The following is a 26,007-nucleotide window of genomic DNA, read 5'->3' as shown; positions in this document are numbered from 1 at the left end:
ATGGTTCCAATGACCTTTGTCCAAATGACAAAAAACTCACAAATGTTGTTATTACTGTTACGCCATGAAAGTTACTTATATAGTATTTGGTTGTTCCACATAGGGGGGGCCTCTTAAAATACCCCCCAGGTAAGTTCTGCCATATGTAGAAAGAAGTAAAAAAGCTGTCACTTTGTTTTTCCCCTTTACGCTCTCAGTCTCTTAAAGTCCTGTCAACCCCCCCAAACGCCCTCCTTTATGCATTTGGCTCCTAGGTTCAAACCAAATGTGTAGGGCCCTGCATTAAAGGTACGTATGGAAAATGCTCACTTAAATGCGAGTGATTTTCTGCCACTGACTGGCTACTCCACGCAGCCAATCAGCAGTCAGAATCAGTGGTCCATAGAAGAGACAGGGAGCTACAGCTTCTCCTTAAAAAAAAAAAAACGAAGAGAAAAAAAACCCATTCAGGAATGCATATTAACGTACTCATAAGATATTTAATATGCATTCATCTTTGGTGAGGCTGTCAATGACGTTAAACAGCATTAATAAAGTGAGATATGTGTGTAATATTTCAGTGCAGTGATTTATACTTCAGGTCTGTTCTCCTTGGCAATAAATGTTTAATACAGGGAAGTTATCATTCCTTCACACCAGAATATTAAAGCCAAGCGCTAAATGACATGTTTTACAAGCGAAGCACAAATCTGAATACTGAAGCACAGCTAAGCGACTTCTTGGATCGTTCCCTGCTCCAGTCACTTGGGATATTGAAAATGGTGTTTTCTCCCCAGCTCTCCCTTTTTCACATCTAATTATAATCTTGGCTACTATCTGGAGAGCAATGCTAGATGTATTCGACTCAAATTACAGCCATTGTAACAGATTTGGGGTGATGTGAAGCGATGCACATGCCATTGTTTGCTTCGTTCCATTTTCTTTTTTTTGTTATTGTGTTTGAGTCTGCAAAATATTCTCTCCTTGTGCTTCCACTAATGCTCAGTTTTAGTTTTTGCACAAAATAATGTTCATAGGGAGCTGCCATTTGTAGGAGTTCTATCCCTGTTATCAGAGCCCTAGTTACCTACTAGATGAGCATCTATGGAGTAACGGACTTTATTATCATTGCCATAAAGCATGAGCTCAGTGTGGTGATTGAGCAGAGGGAGTCACCCTTAAATATCACATGATTGACAATAATGGCGGCCTCCGGGTCTGCAGATAAAGGGAGTTTATTGGAACAAAATTACATAAAAATGTTTTTGTCAATGTTGGGGGTCATTAGTGGGTTGGGGGTCATTACAGAGCTGGGCTTTATGCTCAAGGAGAAAAAACAAACAATGCGTCCATGGGACTTTTCATCCAAACTTATAGGTCATTGAATCCTGCATTTGTGGACCTCTGAACCAGGTTAGTTCGGTACAAGATTGCAAGCTTGCGAGCCGAGCAATTCTCGTATTGTCAGACCCCTTGAATATATGTATTGTATTAAGCGCTGCGTAAATTGTTGGCTCTATATAAATAAAATAATAATAATTATAATAGAGTGTGCCAAACCTGCCATCAAATTTAGCTAAATCTCATAGCTCAGAAAATAGAGCCCTAAAAAAAGCAATTGAATTGTAATTGAGCATATTCATCCTTTGCTTGTAATAATGAATATATATATAATATATATATATATATATATATATATATATATATATATATATATATATATATATATATGAAACGCGGCTTACCTTCTTTATATAACTCACATCTTGCCTCAAAATCTTCTCCCGTTTGATTTTGAGATCAGCAACATCAGGAATTATCCTTATAAGAAAAATATATATATATTTACATTTATAGTGAACCGGCATCCATCAAGGGTTAACATATACATATAAGCATGCTGTATGTTGCTAATGGAAGATCCATAATCTGAAATCCTTGGATATAAACTACATTTCATATCTTATTGAACAGGAGAGAAAAGGAAGGTAAGCGGCGTCACAAATCAGAAGGGAGAGCAAGCAGGGCGCTGGGTGTCCAGCGAGGCATTAGCCTCAACTAGGTTATTGGGGTGCAGTCCTGGAGACCCCCATCTCCAGAAGGACACACTGGAGAGCGTTCAGAGGAGGGGGACGAAAATGTTAAATAGTTTGCAGGATAAAAATGATCAAGAAAGTCTAAATGATCTCAATATGTACGGCTCAGGGGGAGGAAAGGAGAGAGAGATGAGACGTCATTTAAATAGAAACATTTAAATACTTAAAGGGATTTCACAAAGTAAAAGAGGGCAGGTTTATTTCAAAGGAGGAGAAACGTTAGCACAAGAGGCCATAATCTAGAACTAGAGGGTCAGCGGCTTGGATGTAATGTACAGAAGCAGAATTGGATCAGATTAGGAAAGTAGATTTAGAAGGTATGATTAACGCACGGCACTATTTATAAGCACCAACCAGGGCAATTACTGGGTTTCGGGGCAACAGTCATAGAACCTAAAGGACTGCACCAAACAGTGCTCTGGCCCAATGGTAACCATGGAAACATTGATTTAGAACTTTGATCAGATTCAGTTTTTTCTGCTATTTATCTCTAAGAAATCAGAATACATTTTTGTTTAAACTGGACTGCATTTTTTTTACTCAAGTCATTTGAGCCCTGCTTTTACAATAAATTTAAAGAAAAGCCCCAAACTACGAAGTGCTTTAATGAGAAAACCACGACGTATACATTTTGTAATTGGAGAGAACGATCTGACAACCTGTAAAATGTGTTTTTAGTGGTCAACTGTTACAATTATAATAGCAGAAGTTAAGCTCAAGGTCACATTAGTGGTTGCACGGCAGGTTGCTATAGCAACAATTTAAATGTCCGTAGGTGGCATGAACGTATTTGTATGGAACTGTAGTAATAAGGGTTAAAGCCTTAAAACCGTATACACGGGCGGAAAAAAACATCACTGGAGACATAAAAGCCAGAAATACGTGCTTTTATTCCAAATTGAGTTATTTACATAAACTGAAAAAAAACCTGATCGTTCCACTCATCTCCTTGATATTGTATTTTACCAAAGGATTGTTGAGGGTTAAAACGATCTACACGCGAGCCACAGACGAGAACATCTAAGTCGTTCTGCTTATGGCTTTGAGCGGATACTTTCCCCACAAGGTACGCATAGCATCTATACCATGTTTTGGGACCATGCCATGGGGTACACCAACAAGGGGCCAATATGAGGATACAGTGTCCCTGTTAAGGTCGGTGTTATACCACCAGTATACAAGCCATTGGCTGACTTTTTTGCCCCCCAGGACACTGCAGTGCTCTGCTCCTGGGGCGGGTGCTACTTAATACCTCTTTTGCCCTGCTCAGCCTCATTACAGAGCACCGGCCCTTTCAATGGTCAACCGGGGGTGGTTTTATTAAAGGGGCTGTAAGCTATAGGAAGCGGCCCCTTACCAAGACTTACGTGACTTAGTGATCAATATAGGATTTACATATGCATGCTTGTGATGACATTTCTACAAACCCATGTTAATTTATACACCAATGTCGTGTTGTCTGTATCCACACGAATGTAGAAGACCCTGCCGGGTATGAATGAATCAAACGTTCTGAACTTTACACAAGAGGATCATTGCAGGACGAAAGAGGGATGGAGGGATTTGGGCTAAAGGGGGATACTATACCTGTGACCAGCGTCATCACAAACCCCCAAGGAGAAGTTTGAGGAGCATGAATGCTTCTCCCATTGCTTGTTACTAATGGGACCTCACAAACTCCACTTATTAGACCGCTGCGAGCTATTATAAAACCTACAGTGTATTTCATGGGAACACACAGAACGATGAGACCAGTGGGGATACTCGGGTCACATATGTACAACCTGAAGACAAAAGATGCATTAAGCTGAAGGCGGAATTGAAATATCTCATCAAGGGTACGTGGACAGGGTTAACGTTAAGAGTACAAACACAGAGACTTAAGATCTTTTTAGTGGCTCTTTTATGGGACAGGTTGGCAATTAAAGGTTGGCAATAGGTTATAGAACATTTAAACATTGCCTTCTTTGTGCCGAGAGGGCATTAAAAACCCAGAGCATTCCATAGTTATCTTTCAATATGAGATTACGACTGAGTTTTACTTGACCCCTAACCCAGCCCGTGGGTAGCGAGACCAAAAAAAGAACCGATTCTCTTTGCTTAAAGCTAAGCGATACATCGGGGACACAGAAGAACCAGAAGATTTCTTTCCTTGTCGGTAGGTTTATTAACACACACTAACAAAAAGGCTATTTTATAAGCTAATAAATTAATATATTTTAGCTTTAACCTCACCTAAAGATAATAAAGCTGAGACCAGTAAGGATAGACACATTCATTTTCATGGAGCGTCAATCCTTAAGACAGTCCGGAAACCACATCAACAGATACCACCGAATCAACAACCTTTTTAATATCAACACGATATCAAACCCCGTGGAAACGGTAACGCTTTTAGTATAATGTGGGAGTTATTTATAAAGAACAATATTCTGGTACAGACTCCAACGAAATGGTGCGTATCGGAAAGGGGTTTCAAAAACACCGATTTGGGATGGTTACCTGATGCCGCGTAGTTTGGCTCTGTTGTCGTGGCGATCTATGAGATTGTGAAGTATTTCTAGGACAAGCTGCCTCAGTTCACAATCTTCCATGAGCGATGGCGAAAGGAGAGGATCAAGGAATGGAGGAGGAAGAGCAGCAGCAATTGTCTTGGCTTTGTAACCTGATGTAACCTGCAAAGGAAAAGATACTTTGTAACCCCACCACGTAGAGCAAACAAGGGACCCCCTAAGGGTTTTAGCACCCAAAGTCTAGGCACTCCTGTTCTCTAAGCAAGGAAGGAGACAATATGGCAAGACAAGTGTCTCAATCTGTCTAAAGGCTTTCCTTAAATGTGAACCACAATTAGTGGGAATATGCTGCTGGATTTTATATACATAGCTGCCAACTCTACCCGTTTCACTTGGCTGAAACCGAACATGACCCCCCCCAACTTTTATTACGTAACGTAACACACCAAAATTAAACAAAAAAATTCAACAATATTAATATAACAGCAATCACACTCCTGTCATGCCCAGGCAACGAGTACATGCTAGAACCTGGGCATGGTAGGAGTGTGATTGATATATATTTATAACCACACTTTTATTAAAAGTAAGTAACACACCACAATTGGACTAAAACAAAAAAAACCCAAATATTTATATATAATAATTGCTAACAGCAATAAGTCCTATCATGCCCAGGCAGCCAGTACATGCTAGAACCTGGGCATGACAGGAGTGTGATTACAGCCTCCCTATGCCATACTATACCCCCCCACACTTACACATCCATGCTATCACACACACATTCACAAACATTCATTTACCGATTCATATACTCATTCATTCCCTTAATCACGCATACTTGCTCATACATTGGGTTTGCAATCAATTCCTTGCTATCAATAACCCAGTCGGAATTCTAGTGTACATGCTTAAGGTTTTTACCTTCCCCATAAAGAATCTCTGCCTGTATCGTGCCTTCAATAATTCAAATATTTGTTACACAAACTCTTGATAGAATTATCATGTATCAACCCCTTTCATGAAGCCTCGCTGCAATATCTTGATGACACACTTTAGAAAAGTGCATTTGAAAAAAAATATTTCTTCTATAAATGAAAAAATTATTTGCAACATTTTTTTTTATTTACTGAGAACTTGAGAAATGTGAAACTAAAAGCCAGTCTTTTCATCTGCTTTGGTATTGTACGCACATAGATAAGGGCTTTTGAGTGGAGAGCCGTGCAGAGTGTAGTTTTATTATTATTATTTCACTCGATCAGTGTATGACACTGACAGCTCCAATATGCAAGCGAAAGTCTGGATTCTCTCTTAATCATTGTGGCGTATGCTCCATTAGAGAGACAGTATACCAACTCCATTAAAGCAGGGTTTGACAAACTTGGTTTGTAAATAGGAGCCAGCTAAAAAAAGTTAGGATCATTTTTCTCCCCCTTCCCCAAACATGTTTATTTTCCTGGTGCTTTGGGTTTGTTGAGCCTTGCCATAAACTAGCACCATACACTAATACACACACTAACATTATATGCTGACATACACACTCTGGTTAGTGCCATACTGTAAGATAAACACCACCATACACGCTAGCACCATGAATCTGGCACTACAGTACAGAAGGCATACTGACTCTAGCACTATACATATACACAAACACATGCTGATTGATGCTACAGTATACATGGGTAAATCAATGTTTATTAAGCATTTTTTTTTTTTTGAGAAATCCAACAAAGGAAGGGGGAGGGGGGGGGATACAGAAATAAGAAGGGGAGGGGGGGGAGACACTGATAAGGGTACAGTCCAAATCCATCACAACATATGCAGTAAGAAGAAATATGCAGTATGGTGGGTATACATTCGGGAACATCACACCTGGGTCAGCAAAATGACAATGGAAGCATGATGGACCAATCAAAATAGTTTACCAGATAAGTGACTCCATCGCGGCCCGTGACAACAGGATGTAGCATGTGTGGAGGGCTCCGAGTGGAGCGGGGCCGGCGAGTCCGGGAAACTATGGAGGCATGGACAGCTAGGTGCCAACTCAAATGGGAGGCGAAAAGCGACCGACATCAGGGGGAAGTCGGGGCTTGGCTGCAGCACAGTGGACTAGGCACCTCGAGCAACCGTAAAGAAGGCACCCACGGAGCGGCAAACACGGTATCGTGACGGACCGGGAAGGGGACAGGAAGACAAAGGATCCAGTAAGGAGAAAGGGAGACAGGAAGCCGAGGGTAGAAATGGAACGGGAAGAAAAAGAGAGAGAGAGAAAAAATGAAAAAAGAAAAAAGGGGGGGAGGGGAAGCAAGGTGGGGCTATGGAACGGGTGTGGCCGCCAGATGAGGGCGGATCTCGGGGCTAGATAGGTATTGCACCCAGTGAAACCAGAGACGAAGATGTTTATCAGACCTGTCGTCTACCAAGCACATCAGCTCCTCAAGGGTACGTCTCCGCTCCACCCGCAGGATCCACTCCCGAATCGAGGGCGGGGGCGGGTCACCCCAATGTAGGGGGATTATAGATTTGGCCGCCACCAGGAGATGGCAGAGTATCGTAGATTTGTACCAAGAGACATGGTAGGGCATATGCAGCAGTAGGAGGAACTCAGGGGTGAACGGTAGCCGCCTGTCAGTAAGAGCTTGAGCAGTAGAATGGACAGTAGTCCAGAAAGAGAGCATCCGAGGGCAAGACCACCATAAGTGAAGGATTGAACACGGGGAAGCCCCACACCTCCAGCATTCATCTCGTACGTCGGGATTGAATCGGGCCAGCGTAGACGGAGGGCGGTACCAACCGGCCTAGAGCTTATAGGACATCTCTTGGTCCCGGTTACTGATGGAGCACTGGTGAGTAAGGATCGATATCTTATGCCATTGTCCCTCCGTAAGGGTCAGATTCAGAGAGCTCTCCTATTTTCCTACATGGGGCGGGGTAGCGGGGTAAATAGCGGGCAGAAGGAGTCCGTAGAGCAAAGACACACCGTGAGCCGGGGTCTCGTCCCGCGCGCAAAGATTCTTTAAGACAGTGAGGTCCCGGAAGATCTCGTGCTTACGGACCAAAGTCCGAAAGAAGTTGCCCAGTTGGGCATAGTGGAACCGATCGAGAGGGGCCGGCGGATCAGCAACTAACAGGTCCCTCAACGGCTTCAAGTCACAGGAGGACAAGAAGGCTCGGATCCCGGGCACCCCCCCTAGCTGCCACCTCAGGAAAAAGGTCCACTCCCAACCCCGGAGGGAAGTCAGGGTTATCACGGATCGGCGTAAGGGGGGAAGGAATGGTGGAGATGGTGGTAGTGCGGAGCAAGAAGTGCCACACCCCGAGCGTCACGGAGACAAAAGGGTGAGAAGCAGCTACACGACGGGCACAGGCAGTGGCAAGCCAGGGCAGAGAACTCGTCGGAACAGGGAGCGAAGCACTCTCAGCCCCCACCCATAGCTTACGCCGCACCCCACAGGACCATTCAAGCACACGCAGAAGGTGACAGGCCCGATAGTATGTGCGGGGGCAGGGCAGAGCCAGGCCACCCCGGTCCTTCGGTAGGACAAGCACACTATATTTAATCCATGGGGAGCCACGGCCCCAAACAAACCGAAGGAAGAGAGTGCGAAGTATGGAGAAAAAGGAAGGTGGAATGCGAATAGGAAGGGTCTGAAACAAATAGAGGAGCCGAGGCATAGCATTCATTTTGATTGAGTTAATCCTTCCCATCCAGGAGATAGTGAGCCGAGACCATCGAGCAAGGTCAGCGCGCAACGCAGAGAGAATAGGCAGGAAGTTCATAGGGAAGAGTTGTGAGTAGTCCGCCGACAACCAAACACCAAGATAACGCAATTTAGCGTCGCACCAACGGAATGGGAATGGGGCCGCGAGGGAAGCGCACTCTGGCTTGGGAACATCCACCCCCAGAATTTCAGATTTGGCCATATTAATTTTGAAATTAGATAGGGAACCATAGAGATCCAGTTCCTTCAAGATGGAGGGCAGGGACAACCGGGGTCGAGAGATGGAGAAAAGAAGCTCGTCGGCATAGCCTAGGACCTTATGTTAAGTGCTGCCAACCGGTATGCCAGCGATGTCAGGATTTATCCGGATAGCTTGTAGAAGAGGTTCAAGGGCGAGCACAAACAGTAACGGAGACAGGGGGCAGCCCTGCCGGGTGCCATTGCGAATAGGAAAAGAGTCTGATAAGAGCCCATTAATCCGAAGTCGTGCCGAAGGAGCCGAGTACAACGAGCGGACCCAAGAAAGGTAGCCTGCCCCAAAGCCCATGTGCTCGAGGGTGGTCAACAGGAAGGTCCAATCCACGCGATCAAACGCCTTCTCGGCGTCCGTGGAGAGGAAGGCCGAGGGTATGGAGGAGCCCAGGGACAAAGCCCGACTGGTCTGGGTGCACCAAGGCGGAAAGAAAGGGCTTCAGTCTGTTCGCCAAGATTTTAGCAAACAGCTTGATGTCAGCATTAAGCAGGGAGATCGAGCGGTAGCTGCCGCAATGCTCCGGATCCTTGCCCTCCTTAGGGATAAGAGTAATGGATGCCAAAGTGGAGTGCGGGTGTATCCGGCCGCCATCCAATATGGAATTAAAGGCATCCACAAAATGCTGGCCAAGCTGTTCACGGAAACGTGAATAATATTTCAGGGGGAATCCGTCAGGGCCGGGACATCTCCCAGACCGAGAGGATGTGAAAGCAAGGGAGAATGCCGCAAGGGAAATGGGAGCATCCAGGCCCGCCGCAGCCTCAGTCGGTAGACGCCGAGTCAAGGTACGCGAGAGGTAGTCGCGAATGCGTGTAGCCCGAGAGGGCGAATCCCCCCTAGGAGTGGGAAGGTTGTAGAGGTCAGTAAAGTATTTGAGGAAGCTGGCCGAGATGTCCAAGTGGAGGAGACACACTACGCCATCTGAGGAACGGATCTTGGGTATATAGGTGAGACGGCGGGACCGCTGAAGAGCCCTCGCCAAGAATTTACCCGACTTTACCCGTGCTCATGAAAAAGCGCCCTATTGCGTAAATAGGACCTATGGTACCTGGCATTCAAAAGGGAGGCCAGGTCCTTCCGAGGCAACAGCAGACGCTGCAGATGCTCACCAGATAAAGATTCTTTATGGGCGCGTTTCGCGGCTGCGATTTGGGCACAGAGAGACGAGACCGACAGGCCCTCCGCCTTTCTACGTTGTGAGCAGAGACTGATAAGGAGCCCCCTCAAGACACATTTATGGGCCTCCCAGACTGTGAGACGGGGGTGTCATCCGTGAGGTTATCACGGAAATATTGGGAGATCGCATCTGCGCAGACGCTGGCATCCGCCAGGAGGGACTCGAAGCGCCAAGTACGCTCGGAAGAACGAAAGAGGGGGGAGCCAATGGAAATAGTCAAAGGGGCGTGATCAGACCACGTGGTCAAGCCTATGCGGGCTCTGCGTAAAAGGGCATGGTGGTACGGGAAAAAGAAATAGTCTATTCGGGAGTAGGAGCCATGAGGTGCAGAGAAGAACGTGTAGTCCCTGTCAGCCGGATGGAGGGCCCTCCAGCAGTCAACAAGGCGATACCGGGAGAGGAGGGAGAGGACCGTGCGCAATACATGTGTAGGGGAACGGAAGTTGCCAGTGGAGGTGTCAAAGGATGGGTGGAGGGCGATATTGAAATCGCCGCCCAACACCAAGACACCGTCACTAAAGTCGTAGAGACGACCGAGGACGGACCTCAGGGCAACATGTTGGCCTCGGTTGGGCAGGTAGAGGTTAGCGAAGGTATAAGTCTGGGCATCAATGAGACATTTGAGAAACAGGAAGCGGCCATCGGGGTCCATCAACACGGCCAGTTCTCGGAAAGGCAAAGATTTTGACAACAGGATGGCGACACCCTTTGTCTTGGAGCCAGAGGTATTGCTAAAGAAGCCTATGGGGTAATAATGGTTGGACAGACGAGGTGCAGAACCCTCCCGAAAATGCGTCTCCTGAATAAAGGCCACATCAACCCGCTCCCGCCGTAGGTCACAGAGTAAGTGGGAGCGCTTCTCCGGGATATTCAGTCCCCGGGATTAAGGGAGAGAAACGTGAGCGGGCTCTCTCGGGCGGGGGGAGGCATAGTGGGCACGGGAGTCAAAGGGAGGAGGGGAAGAGAGTAGGAAAAAAAAGAAAAAAAGAAAAAAAAAGAAAAAAAGAAAAAAAAAAAAAAAAGGGGGGGAGAGGAGGAACAGACAAAGAAAATGGGGGAGTAGATAGGAAGAAAAGGACAGCAGGGAAGAGAAGGAAGAACATGGAGGCGAAAAGGCACGAAGTGCGCCGGGAAGGGTGAAAAAACAAACCTCGCTACGCCGAGGCGAGAGAGGAATCACCCTGCCCCTACAAAAAAGGGCGCAAAGTGACAGAGCCTACACAGCCCCAAGGGAAAAAACGGCACAAGGATTAAGTAGTAGATAAAAATAACTACAGCGAAGGCATCCGCCATCGCCCAGCAGTAGTAAAAGCAACAGTAGAACACGTGAAGGTGCAACTGGAGTGGCTAGTAGAGGGTCTGGACAACGCACTAGAGGAGTTATGGGCGTGTGGAGAGAGGAATCGTGTTGTGTCAACGGTACGCGACCAATCAGCCTAAGTAACCATAAAAATTTGATCAACCGGACAGGTAAAAGAAGCCAATGGATGCAGTGCAATACAGATCAAATACATTGTAATAACAATCAACAGCATCATAAGGCACAGTAAAGTGGTAAACAAGCAACCACATCAGGTGAAGGTACCGGCAGAATCATGAGTGATGAGCAGTACATAAACACGGGGAGTACCCTAGAGCAATCGTAAGTGGGCAACAGCAAAAGGCAGAGATGCTGCCCAATGGCATGTCGAAAGAAAAAAGGAAAAATAATAAGTAAATAAAGAAAAACAGGAACAGTGCGTAACGAACCAGCCAAAGGAGGCAGGAAGGCGAGATCGGCCGGACGCAAGAGGCCAGTACAATACAGATCAAAAGCATTACAAGGTGTAGAACAATACAGATCAAATGCATTGAGATAGCAAAACCATAAGGCATGAACATAAATAAGTAACTACAGTAGGTCAGAGTATTGGCAAAACCGAGAGTAATGAGCGGTACAGTATAATAGAACCCTAGGAGAAGCAGAGTGGTCATGTGGAGAACCCCAGAGGAGTCACAAGCGGGTTTAGGGCGAGGGCCGATGTGCAGTTTGGAGGTATGCGCATCAGCCAGCCAAGAGTTGGCAGAGGTGCAGTGCGTGTAAGGCGAGTCAGTACAGGTACGGTTGTCTGGGCGTGTCAGTGTAAGTGAGTGTGTCCAGGGAGCGGGTGCACACATGCAGAGTATCAGGCACCATCCCGAAGGCGTCGTGGACATGCGTCACTTGTGCTCGCGTGACGTGTGTTAGGACTGCATCCGTCATGCCATGAAAGCAACAACCTCGAGCAGGCAGTGTGAAGGACAGATGCACCAAAGAAAAAAAAGGAGGTGTCGTGTCTGAACGCATGCGGTAAACATATGAGGCGTGTTGCAAGTGAGAGTAGCACCCCGCCAAGGATTGGTACGATGGCGCGAGTGTCCGGACACACGAACGCAGGTATGCGTTAAATATGTGAAATATGGGAATGAACGCAACCTGCCCCGTCACCGGTCATATGTGTGAAGTAGGTATGTGGTGTGTAGTGAAGACGGCCGCAGTGTGGCCGAATCTAGTGCCCGAAAGGCGAAGAGGGCCACCCTGGGTACCGTCCGCTGGCCAAGAAGTGTGGTCAAGGGTGCCACCTGAATGCCCTGCGGGTTGGCAATCGCCGCAGACATATTTACGGCATAGGATGACACCGCCTGGGTGTCTCCCGATGTAGAGAACTATGTGCAATCCTGAAAACTACGGGACTGCCATGTCGCGAAGGCGGCAACCACGAGCAAGGTCCCGCAAGGGTACCGTAGCACGCATATATATATATATATAAAAAAAAAAAAAAAAAAAGGTGGGGGCATAAAGGGCAACCAAGGTGAGCTCTGGATCCCATCAGTGTCAGAGTGAATACGGTACAAAGCAAAACAAAATAAATAAAACAAACAGGCAAACGGACCGAAAACACGATAACCGGCCAACCCCCGGCACATACACAAGCGTACGGGGGGGGGACACACATTAATAAGGATACAAAAAACTCCAGGCAGCAGCGGAAAAAGTTCCTCTATTCTTCTGCATCCCGAGGCTGCCGTGGTGGGCGCGGAGGGGGAGCATTAGCTGCGCGGTCTGGAAGCAGACGGGGGCGATCGGAGTGCCTGGGCTAGTGGGACGGTGCCGGTCTGGAGGGTTCCGCATCACGGTCGAGGCCCAAAAGGGACCAATCAGGTATGGTGAGGTCCGAAAGTCCCAAGGCGGATAGGACCGCAGGAAGGTCGCGATAATAGCGCACATGGTAGGAGGTAGCGCCATGCCTGATTTTAAGCATAAAGGGGTTACCCCAGCAATACAGGATGCGCAGCCTGCTCAGCTCCGACGTGAGAGGACACCTTAAACTTACATTTTTAACCTTGTCCTATCACACTGATTGGATCTTGGTAGTTTCTCAAATTATTTAAATTATATATAAAATCTACCCATGTGCCCCAATCTCAAAGTGGTTTTCAAGAACCATAGATGATTCTAAAACCAAAGTGGTATACGATAGGCTCTCTCTAAGCAAAGCTCACTGGGGTTCATTAGGGAATAATCTGAGAACTACCAAAGGTTGGCCTGACTTTGGGGCGTCTTTACTGAGGCGGCTTACTTGGACTCCCATCCTACACCGGTCCTTAGTGGTCTTTTTATGATGTTTCCTCACCGTCACGTAATGCAAGGCTCACTTTTTGCCTACTGATTTTTTACAACGCTTGGCAAAAATACAGAACCTCTAGGCGAAGAACCCATTCTATGCTGATGACATTCCAACTGCTGATGTCTTTCCACTACCTAAAGCAAAGCTTCTAACGATCCACTTTCCACAACATTCTACTTCTTTCAGAAAGTGTGTTCAACACGCTCTACTGCGCCCACCACATAATTGTTGCCACTATAATGCCATGTTACCTCCTTTGATGGATCACAAACATCCCTGCAAGAAGTAACAACCGGACGTGTCGGTTCTCTTGAGTTGGTCCCACCACCTCCACCAAGACTAAAACTGCTCTCAAATACTTATGCCCTTGTCCCCAAATATTTCCGTTGTGCCATGGGATCTACACCTCCATTCCCATCATCTGCCCCAACTATTGTCTTTAGCACTTTATGTACACCAATGGCCCATCAGTCTCCAAGCTATTAAAGCAACCAAAATCCAGGAAAGCCAACATATCATACAAATGCTTAAAAAAAATTAACTATTCGGTTAAAACAATAAAATATCATGTACTAGAGCAACATCGACAGCTACACCACTGTCCAACCTACCATGTCTTAGTGTCTTTTGCAGACAACATGCTCTACATATTTAGCATCACAGTCACAAGGTGATAATATATCATAGCGCATATGCTGGTTCAACGGTCTTACCATGAGCAGCGACCGCAGCAACATCAGCTGAATTCTTTTTGTTCCCATATCTCTAAAGAGATAAAAACAAAACGATGTAAACATTTAGAACGACCAAATACCGCGGTGTTCTCAGTTCTCAACAACCCCCTTAACAAAATACAACCCCACAGCGAGACAATTTAAAATGAGTACCGCTTTCCAACATAAAACTGAAATCATATATATGGATTTCTATAACATTTTCATACTAACTAAAATTGCATTTTACTCAAAAACAGAATGAAGTGTTAAAAAGGACACTCCAGCCACCATGTACTTTAAATGCATATAAGAGCCACGTGCGAGCTCTAAATTAACTTAGCGTTTGGGGGGACGCTTGCAGATGCATGTAGGGATTCATTTCAAGCGTTTGACCGCATGCACAGATTTTCACTGTAGCTCGGATTCGATTCATTCACTCACACGCGCAGAAATGGATTTCAATGGAAGAACTATCCAGACAGTGATTGGCTATAAGTGGATTACAAGGGGGGTGGGGTGTTAAGTACAATGAAGCTCTTTTTACTTCTGAAGGCAAATCTCACCTTTTCTGCTAAAGGTAAAGAATACATATTAAAACTACCTACAGAAGAACCCTAATAAGAGTCATTCTTCATTGGCGAGGCTGCATGGAACATTAACCTGTCCCTTTAAACTATCGTTAAAAAGACCTGTCTACGTTACAGGGCTTCTCGTCAGATCTAACAGTAAGGCTGTTGTGAGATTTCTTACCGAAACAATGCAACCCATCTTTTCATGCAGCGACTCTGCCAGGAGAACGGCGTGTTGCCATGACAACAGCCACAAGTCACCATGGTAACAGACACGAGGAGATTATATTTATTAGCAGAATCTCTTTTACCTTTTGCAAAAAAAAACAAAAAAAAACCCGCCATCCCATAAAAAACAAATAGCACGAGAGACAAAAAACCGGGAGATGTCAATCCTTACTATGCAGCTCAACCGCTAAACGGCTGATCGCTCCAGAAACTGTGCAGATGTCCTAAATATACAACTTGGTGGCCAAATGCTATCTTAAATACATTCAATCCCCAAGAAATCATTGGGAGAAGCAAACCAATACCTCCATTGTCTTTAAAGTGTCACGATATATATATTTTTTTTAATTCCTAACAAAAGGTAGAAGACTAACTAATAGTATATTATTTAATACAAAAAAATTATTCTCAAAAAAAAATAAAAAAAATTGAACGTGTTCATGTAAGGAAATACGAGTATCTCGTTACTGACCAAATAAGTACAGTAATTATTGTATTTGATATTAAAGTAATATACCAGACAATAAAAGCAAACTAAATGATTCCTGTCTTATCTTTGAAACATAATACAATCTTACTCATGTAGGGGGCTGCATTAGTGGCAGGGTGAGAATTATTTTGGTATTGGAGGAGAAAGCCGTTGCATCCTGGGATAAGCGTGTGTAACGGGTTATTTTGGAGGTACGTGGCTGGGTGTATGAATGTCCTCGGTTGCCCTTGTATCGCAGCAGAAAAGGCTGTGGAGGCTGGTTGAGCACGTTGTCTCTAAAGCCCGGATTGGTTTCCCACGAGTGCGTAATCTCTATTGAAGTGAAGTCTCATAAGAGTTACTTCATTGCTTAGGTCTACTGAGCTTATAATTAATCAGAACACTCAAGTATTCAGAACAAACACCGGTTACATTTCACTAGGATACAATAAGACGCCATAAACATACGCTGAACCCTCCCTACTTCTAGTGGTCCCCCAGTCATGACGTAACTACATACATCATGGATTTGGTATGTGGTAGTGACTCTATACCAGGCACGTCCAAAGTCCGGCCCGAGGGCCAATTGCGGCCCGCGTTCCAGACTGATAAGACCCCACAGATAAGTTGCCCAAATATAGATCTGTTTTTTTCATATTAAAGGCAGAGTGATTTAACACCTGTTTAGATTTGTCATCCAAGTCACAAAATGAAAAGTATGCCGTTTTCAATAAACTTTGCATAAAATAGTTAATTTGCATTTCATTTTAATGGTTCAAAGAATGTCAGGCAAAATGGTCGGCCCTCGCACATGTTCACTTCATCAAATCTGGCACTCTTCGAAAAAAAGTTTGGACATACCTGCTCTATACTCTATTCTATTGGGCTAATGATCAAGCAGAAATCATCGGTTATCATATCGGTCTCAAGCAAAAAATGCGAGTTGTAACCAATGACTTTTTTTATTAGATAATTATCTCTTTTAGTACCGAAGAAAAACTATAAATATTTGCAAAAAATGCAGATTTAGGACTGAAACTCAGACAGTGAGCTGTAAATAGAGCCAACGAGGGAAGCTCTTAATCTTATACCTAAATCTTTTTGGAATTGTCCAGCCCTGTATTTAGGTTTAGGGTTCTATTGCAGCGAGTATTTGGAAACCTTGTGTTCATTTTCATCAGGTTCCCAGGAGGCTGATGACTTGGGGGCGTTGAAGCATAGGTTTGTTAGAGGAAGCTTTTTCGTAAGGCCGTTTAGTCGATCTGTCCATTACCTGGTTAGCTGCTCTAGGAATCACAGCTATTTACAGGACTTTTGCGGCAGAGCGTTGATCGCAGGGAGGTGGATCGCTCTAACCGGTTCTATACCATTTCCCCTTACCCTTCAAGCACTATAAAGGCTAGTAATGACCCCATGCGCAACCAGCTCCACATCCAACCAGAATCAGGAAGGGTTGACACCTGGACCAGCAGGGGGACTTCCCGGTTACAGCACATGGGACTCTTTTCTGTTGGAAAATGTAATTATGGATAGACTCGATATCTGAAAACGGGTGTCTGCATTTCCGTCCTATTATCCAGTAAGGAGCTACGTACTTAAAGCGTGGCCAACGGCCACCACAATGAAGTCATGGCAGGCAGTCTTGTTTTGTAAGATGGGAGAAGAGAGACTTCTAAGAAAATCCATCATCAGGATCCCGAGCATTTCTACCAACAGAGGTAGATTATGCGGAGGGTATAGATCTATGGAATAAGTATTTGTTTTTTTATTATTATTTTTTTTTTTAATATAAACTTCCCACTCCTCAATGGTAATTCTATAACAAGAAGTCTCTTCTAAGAACAGATAAGGTAAATCCAAAATAACCACAAATGGTCAGCAGACCAGTAACGGTGAGCAATCAGATCTTTTTTGACCTTGACAAAGGCGCTTGTCGCCCGAAATGTCGGGTAGAGAACTCACAGGCACTGCCTTGATCTTATATTGTGCCGTCTACTACTGCTGCTGTGCACACGACGTTCACGTTACAATCCGTGTGTGTATATTATATATATATATATATATATATATATATATATATTATACACACACGGATTGTAACGTGAACGTCATGTAAACGTCATGTGTGCACAGCATATATATATATATATAAAAAAGTGTTACAGCTGACCATTTGTGATTATTTTGTGTTGTCTATTGTGTTGCATTGTAGTGGCCACAGCTCCTGCTTTTTGTCTTCCAGTTATTTACGATGTATTGGTGTGCTTTCCCGAAACTTAATTTTTTTAATAAAAGCTTAAAATCCGACAATCTCTGTACCCAGGATAGATAAGGTACGGTTTACCAGGCCAATAATCTCCCTACAAATAAAGACTAATGCTCTGCCATTCTGAAGTATTAGCAGAAACATTCCTTTCTAATCAATTCATGGCAGACAATCCTTGTTGCAAACACAATTTGTCCTACCAGTAAGTGAGAAGAATCAACTACTACATAAAGCTTAGGTTGTGTTCCTAATGCCATCAAATTACTTAATTTACTGCAGAGTTATTTAGACAACGGGAACGTCAGATTGAGTTTAGAGGCGGTAAATGAGGGGCTGTAAACCGGGCTTTTTAAATAAATAACCTCAGTCTGTGGCGAAGTAGGTGAGGAATAGAAAGAACACACATAAAATCTGAATTAAAAGCCAGAAAAAAAGCTATTATACGTGGGTGATAAACTCACAGCTATGTACATGCTTGACTCATTAGACATGTATATGTATGATACGTTAATAGCTAAGTGTGTATGAAATTAGATTTGATTGAGTGGAGACCCTTGTACTTTAATAGAATAACTTAATGAGTTATTAAAAAAACAAATCATAATTAAAAAAAAAAAAAAAAAGTACCAAGAAAGTCCAGAAAATCCAAAGCATTTAAATGCCTAATCTTGAATGAAGGGTGTTTTAGTTAAACACACCTCCTGGTGCCTTGGACAGGTAAGGATGCAGGTTGCTTACTTCTAGTCAAAGGCACTAATAGCAAATTAACACGGAAGGTCAAGAGCTGCTGGAAAGCAACACAATGTTTATCATTCGGGTTCTGCACAAATACCCCCAATGGCTCTAAGAGGGTCACCAGACTGAATGACATTAATTTGTTTTTATTATTAACAAATATGATGCTTATTAAAGACAGAGGGAATGCAAATGACAAGGACATGAGCAAGTAATGATTTAGGTATTTAGTCCCACATTGGCAGAGCTAGAAATATAGAATTTGGCAGATCATTCGACCCATCTTGTCTGTCTGTTTTTTTGTTGGAAAGACCCAAACCTTAATCAGTCGTTGGTCTCTTCTTAGATTAAGGAGCCGTATACATGCCTATCCCATGCATGTTTAATACCCTCACCGTATTACTCTCTACCACGTCTGCTGGGAGGCTGCTTCACTTATCTACCACCCTCCCAGTAAAAGTAAGAACTTTCACACATCTATCACAGGAGCAATAATAAAATCAAGCAACTCTAATATGCATGGCTTTATATTCATCGTACTCTGCAGTGTTGTGCAACGGGTATTGTATAGAGGTTTTAATATGAAGAAGAATCTCCAAGAACACTCATACCCAAGCTGGCTGGTATCAAGAGTGTTAGAAGATGATCCGAACACCGGGACCTTCCCCATGATGAACATCATAATTTCCGACCTTTGGTAATCAGGTAAATTGCTTCCGAAAAATCCTGTAGAAACGATAAAAAAAAAAAATTGGGAAAAAAATAAAATGTTCTGTATTAAAAGTTGAAACAGTGGAACAAGCAGCTTTAACATTGTCGCTGCCGCTACTGTAAACACCGGATAGTCAATCATACAGCCAGAGAATGTTTCACAGTCGGCCACATTCATTAGCGGATAACAGGCTCCTCGCAACTGAAATATTTGCTGTTGAGTGCTTTTCCCTTTTTTTTTCCCCTCCGTCGTTAATTATCCCGCAAGCTCACAAACACATTCCCAACGTAATGAATGGCTTGCGAGAACAGGAAACATCGCATGCGGGGAGCTGGCTTTCTCTAAGGAACGGAGCATGATATTTTTCACGTATTATGTTATTTTTGTCACCGCTGGGGAAATAGACACAAACAAGCTCTTCTTAACACTTCCGAGTTCTCAGGGACGTCTAACCTCATGAATAGATGTGGATAACTGCCACAAACTAGACACCTGATCAGATTTGGGGGAATTCTTTACTGTGAATATAGACTTAGTGTTGTTTTGAGTTCTTTGTTACTCTGGCAGCCTAGCGTTCCATGCCGAACCCCGAAATCTTGGTGGGAAACAAGCATGGGACACCCAGCTCTAGGGTATATGCTGATGCAGCGTCATGTGTCGGGGTAATTAATATTCAGTTTTAGAATTTACATAGCTAGACCTAGAATTATGGGAAATGCGGCGCATTAACATAGCCCACCTCGATATTACGCCAAATCAGATGTCTTGGGAGTTACAGATCAAAAGGACGCTGGTTATTTTTCCAAAAACAAGATGTGGTCAAAATATGTATAATGGTGGCGGTATAATGTATAAATGGGGGGCCTGTGTAACCGTGGGTCGGGAATTAAAATGTGACATACCGTAGCGTGCGTGTAAGCGTGAGAGGCAGAACGGAAGTTAGAGGATGAAAAATTTAAAAAGGCAGGCAAGCGAGAAATGGGAAAGATAGAAAAAAGTTAGGAGAAGCAAGCGAGGTTAAAAAAACCGATAGGGCAAAAGAAATCACTCAAGTGGGAGAAAAGAACAGAACAGGGTTCCAGTTCCAGAGAAGAAGCCCTTCTTATGTGATTGGTCCGGGCACACAGCTCCTTAATCAGGCCTTGTATCATTTTTTAAAATATATTTAGCAGTCTTTTTCTGTGGCTGAAAGCTCAAATTGAACAGAGTGAGACTCACCAATGGTCTGGATGATGGCATTCTGCACAATCCGTTCGTCGCTCTCTTTGGAGCTGGAGCTGAAGGCTGCGCTCCCTGCAGAACTCCTCCTGTCACCGAGCTCAAAGTCAACGCTGAGCGTCAAGTGCTTCAGAAGAGTATTAAACACCTCGAGAACGGTGGGACCTAAGAGGCAAATCCACGGTTCCCACGGTTAAAGAGCCAGACCACATCAAATTTTAAATGCATCTTAAATAATAAACAATTGTGTATCTAACACCAAACATTCGCTGTTCTTGCGACTAGAGAACAGTGACCTCAAAAGGAATACATTAAACCTCGATTAATATTCGGCGCCATCATCTACAGGTATATTGGTCAAGGTAGACCCATTAGCTTAGCATGGCTTAAAGGGGCTGTTCCACTTAAGATTCCTAGCTTTATACCTATTAAGCAAATAAACCTTAGCAGATCTGTTTATTCCCCTCAATGTTTAAGCATATAAAAAATCACAGAAACAGTCAAAAGCCTTTTTGCTATGGCAACAACTTATTATTATTATTTATTGTTTTATATAGCGCCATCAAATTCTATAGCGCTGTACAATGGGTAGACAGGACATAACTTATCAGTACCCCTGCCTCACCATGCTCAAAGCATACCATACCATCTCATTGATGAGGCCGACTGGACATTATCTCTGGTTGTTAACTTCCTAACAGGAAACTGTGTATAAATATTACACACACAAAAAAAAGTTTGGGATCACTTAGAAACGTCCCAGTTTTTTAAAGAAAAGCATGTTTCATCCATTAAAATAACATGAAATGGATCAGATATCCAGCGCAGATGGGGTTAATGTTGTAAATGACTATTGCAGCTGCTGATTTTTAATGGAATCCTTCATAGGCCCTTTATCACTCCCATCACTCCTGTGTTCCAATGGCCCTTTATCACTCCCATCACTCCTGCGTTCCAATGGCACGTTGTGTTCGCTGATCCAAGTTTAAAAGGCTTTTGCTCTTATGTTACAGCCAGAAATCCTCTTGTTTTCAAGGAAGTCAGCTAAGTGACCCCAAACTTTAGTAGTGTATTTAATATAAATCTATATCTATAATATACACACACACACACACACACACACACATATATACACAATTAAGTTGTGAAATTGTTCCATAGCCATAGAAGGTAAACCACTTGGGAACACATAACACCAACATATTCCAGTGCAACCTATTTGCTAAAACCATATTTTAATTAAAATGTCAAGCAACAAAGTTTTTTTTTTTGCAAATTAAACACCTTTTCAAATCACCTCCGGCGCTTTTTACACTCTGCTCGACACAAATCCATGTTTCAAATTTAAAATGAGGGAAAGCCTCCCCGGTTTCAAATTGACTTAAGTTGTATAACGTAACACTGAAAGATGTCTGGCATTATTCCCAACACAGGCTTTGTTGGGTTTTCTAATTTCAGTATTGTGGGTAGCCATCAGAGTGTCGGGGGTAACGACCTCCGACTGTCAACCCGCTTTAGGTAACGGAGCTAGTTTAAGACACATGTGCAGCTTTCCCTATACATGTATATTGCCTTGTGACCACTTTAGCACTGCCTCGACCATGTTACCACCAAATCAGGGCTTTAGGGTCACCGCTATGCGTTCAGCAGCTTAACTTGGGGTCTATAATATTTAGATATGTATTAAGTCTATTAAATAAAATTGTACGCTATATCAGCGTGCTTGGACCACTTTGAACTATTTAAAATGCATTTACTGCCCCCCCTCAACAGATAGCACAGCACTCCCACCTTATTCATGGTAGAAGAGATGGAGTATGGGTTTTGGACTGTCCCTTAAAAGTCAATATATAAGATCAAGCTTTACTTGCCAATTGACCCTTTAGCTGCAATAGCCACGGCTTCCAATAGGACTTGGACGATCCCAGCACGTATACGCGGGGAGTCTCTCTTATGTAGATCAAGATGACCGAGGATCTGCTGGATCACATGATGGGAGTACTGAGCCTGAAACGGAGAGGATAAGGGATAAGATAAGGGGCAAAAGGACAAAAGGTCTTATTAATTCTGTAAGACACGAGCGCAGAAGGACCATTGAACAGAGGACTATTAAAATTACCCACACTCTCCTGTGTGGAGCATGTTATCTTTACGTTTTCCCTTTGTGGGAAGAGGGAGAAACATTGTTTCTCACCCTCTTCCCTCTGATCACACTGTGATCAGCAAGCAGGGCTCCTGTCCTCTAGTGACCTTCTGGTGGATGTCAGCAGTGAATGCCCGATTAGGTACAAGCGCTCACACAAATACACATGATCGGCTGGCAAAAAAAACCAGCGATACGTCTTTTGCTGGCAGGGGGAGTCGAGGCGATAAGACAGTCTGATCTTCCATGCAGCGGAAAGACGCAGGACGTACAGGTACGTCCCAAAGGTAATCCTGCCACACTTTTTGTGGAGTCCATAGTGTAACAAGGGGGTTTAAAAGTTTATATATTGGAAACATACTTACCTGGATAGAGTACATTATAATTTTAAAACAGGACACCGCAAATTCATTGGATTCCCAGAGTTTATGATGATCCAAATGCCTAAAAAAATTAAATAAAAATAAATAAATAAATGGCAAAGATGCCTCTTACTATCTCTCAATTTTGCTCTAAATTGTTTAAACATACTGTTAGGCAACCTAGACTTAATTTACTTACAAGGCCTGAAAAAACAGTCCACAGTCTTCCATCACAGACATGCAAAGACGTATGGGTGTATATACAGATATATCTATGCCCCGTAGACAGACTGACACAACGTATTACCGTTCCCTGCCAGCATATAGTATGCGCACGCTAACCCGGTTTGTTCGGTTCATGAATTATTCAGCATGTGAGAATCTTTTTCTAACGACTTGTCTGTGTGTTCCAAAGATCTCCCCGGGACGCCGCTGTTTCTGGCATTATTCCACCAAATCTATTAGGAAAAGGAAAAAGCATCCCCTTGTGCCTCAGAAAGTCTCACAGTTCTTGCTATTATGATATTTTATGCTATTTAGCTCACTAGCCTGACTCCCCCGCCCCCTTTTTTAACAATGTTTAATGATGTAAAAAGTAAGAAAGAAAGAAAGAAAAAAAAAACAAAATAAAAAAACCCCAAACAGATCCGAAAAACATTGGAGTGGGACCTAACATGTTTCTATATCTTCTTTGCTCTAAGTACACATGTACCGTTATTCATCTACTTAAAGGTGCTGTAAGTAAGAATTTATTGGGTTGCTTAGCAATAGAGTCCTGTCATTCTTTCTAAGCCCCTCCTCTATTTATAACAGCAATCTGCAACTAATTAAGAGGCTTCACACAGGTTTTCAACAAGAAACTACAGAAGAAAAATGATACATTAAATTTTAAAATAACAGGAATGAGTTTATTTAACATGTATACCACCGTAGCATATAAGTTATATATTTAAATATTTTGTATTTATATTGAGAAATCTATATTTGTATACATTTAAAAAAAAAAAAATCATTAAATGTCAGCCATGTACTCGTGCTGAGCAGCTGCAAAAGTTTATCGTCAGGTAGACATGCTTGGGATCTACAGAAAGAAGGGAAGATGGAGCCCTAGATTTTATGAGGAGGAGGAAAAAATAACGTGACTTGAGGAGAGGAGACTATTCCTATGAATAATGTATTACAAGAAGGGTACAAGGACTATTACATTTGAGGAATACTGTGGCAAAATATAAATAAAAACGGTGCTAATTGCCCATAACGGTATGATTCAGGAAGCCAAACAAAAGCATGCCATAATGGAAATATAATTAGAACCTTGCTTCATTTAAGGCGCATAACTCATAAAGCACGGGGTTCTTTTGTTCACGCTGTCAGTATTACCGTAACAGAATAACTTACAAGGTTCTCACTAATTAGGTGAAAGAACACGACCGGGGGTTGGGGAATAAGGCTACCCATACAAAGGATTAATGAAGGGTGTAGTCGTACAGTATATTACATTCAATGTCCTGTCTGTGAAAGGGAGCGTTTTCCCGGCTTCGACGGTTTATGTGTATTGTGATTGTGGCAGACTTCCCACAGCGTAATGAATAACCACGTTATATAGAAATGCCCCGCTGGAGCTTATCCTCTGCAGCAATCAATCACATGATCCTTCTTATCGGACAATTTAATTGGTTACTATGGCGAAAATAAGTTGTGGCCTGGACTGTCACCCCCCCCCCCCACATTTTTCCAATGCATTTTATTGCATGCAAATTGGTGAAGCCGTCCTTTAGTTCGTTAGAAAGTGAGACATCAGATTCATTTTCTTCCTGCTCTCGTCTGCCTTTACTGAAGCAGGAAGAGTACTTGGGTACACTTCCTGTCCATGTGTGTCGGGTATCCCAGTGAAATCAATGGGTGTGGTGGCAGCCAATCAGTGTTCAGCTATCGTACTTCCAGAGTCATGCCTGTGACTATATTACCCTACCAGTACAAAACTACTAGTAAAAAAAACTAGATATTAAAAAGAACGCTCCAAAATCTCTTTTTTATAACGTTATTTATACCAACATATTTGTCAATTACAAGCAGTTATTATAGCAAGGATAAAGTTTATAGCTGCTAGAGTATATACACAGATTAATGTATCAATCGTACTGCGCATACATACCAGGGGGTGAGATTTCACCCCATTTACTTACGCAAACACCGGTCTCACAGCATTGTTCATGTTCCCATAAGCAGCTCTGCCCAGCAGTTCTCGGAAGCAGTTTTCGGCGAGCACACCTGGGTTCTCCTCCTTCTCACCTGGTGTAGGGGAAGCAGGAGGTCCAACCCTGCTAAAATAAATGGCAGCCGTTACTCATTCCTTTCTCACGCGAGCTTTCCAGGGGTCCAAAGAACTCCCTCTCTGGAACATACGGGAAGTGCTCCCCATCATTTCAATGGCAGAGCTTTCCTGCTGGCGATTGCCTGCTTCGAGAAGCTAAAGGCAGTGCTAAACGTAGACAGCACGTGGAGTGGGACACCGCAGCTCTGGAATAAAAGTACGTTTTTGGTTTTTACTGCTAAACTTTTTTTTTTTTTTTATGGCCATGACATCACTGGGCTCCCAATCAATTTTAGATTTCATTATTTTCCCCCCTTAACTTTTCTTTTATTTTTTCAGAAAGGGAGAAACTATTTTTCTCCCTCTTCTCCTCCAGATCTGTTTGTGCTGATTACACTGTGATCAGCAAGCTGGGCTCCCTAGCCCAACATTGCCAGTTGCAAAAATGGCCATCATTCAGCAGGGGAAGCAATGGGAGAGCCCTGAGGAGTCCAGAAAGAGCCTGCTGAGGCAGGTATGGCCGGCTACTCTGCTTTTGGGAATTGAAGTCTGAATTTACACATTGACAACGAATCTTTAGCCAGAATGCAGCGACTAATGATCTGCCTCAGCTACCCACCGCTTAGCATTAGCTACGAAATTAATACTAAATATAAAGGTGGCCTGTGGGTAAATAACAAAAAAATTAATAACTAATAGCAAACCTAATTAAAGCAATTCTGCCTACAAAGCAAGTAACAATATATTTAGCTCTTAAGTTGTCATCCTATATGAGGCAATCTCCTGTAAGTGTGCATGGCCCACCCTTGGTGCCAATAGGCTTTGGGCTTCATACATTCCCCCTGACAATGTATAACGAAATGGAAAATTACCGCAAAGGGAAAGCGT

At 43.5% G+C, this 26,007-nt stretch overlaps 1 protein-coding gene across 1 annotated transcript in view; it reads right to left on the bottom strand.

Annotated features, from left to right (window-relative positions):
* LOC149305688 (protein EFR3 homolog A) overlaps positions 1–26,007 on the bottom strand; it is a 52,172-nt gene that overhangs the window by 12,314 nt on the left and 13,851 nt on the right. Inside the window, exons 7-14 of the mRNA XM_089477256.1 lie at positions 24,992–25,129; positions 22,809–22,887; positions 22,172–22,307; positions 20,301–20,465; positions 18,982–19,096; positions 14,101–14,152; positions 4,578–4,750; positions 1,725–1,800 (exon numbers count right to left, since the gene is read on the bottom strand). Of these exons, the coding sequence (XP_089333382.1) occupies positions 1,725–1,800; positions 4,578–4,750; positions 14,101–14,152; positions 18,982–19,096; positions 20,301–20,465; positions 22,172–22,307; positions 22,809–22,887; positions 24,992–25,129 (934 nt within the window). The remainder of the gene's footprint in view (positions 1–1,724; positions 1,801–4,577; positions 4,751–14,100; positions 14,153–18,981; positions 19,097–20,300; positions 20,466–22,171; positions 22,308–22,808; positions 22,888–24,991; positions 25,130–26,007) is intronic.

This window comes from Sceloporus occidentalis, unplaced genomic scaffold (assembly GCF_023333645.1).
Source record: "Sceloporus occidentalis isolate IW3139 unplaced genomic scaffold, rSceOcc1.0.p SCAF_11, whole genome shotgun sequence".
Taxonomy (NCBI): Eukaryota; Metazoa; Chordata; class Lepidosauria; order Squamata; family Phrynosomatidae; genus Sceloporus; species Sceloporus occidentalis.
Note: the sequence above shows the minus strand (reverse complement) of the source record. Positions and strands in the feature narration are given on the sequence as shown.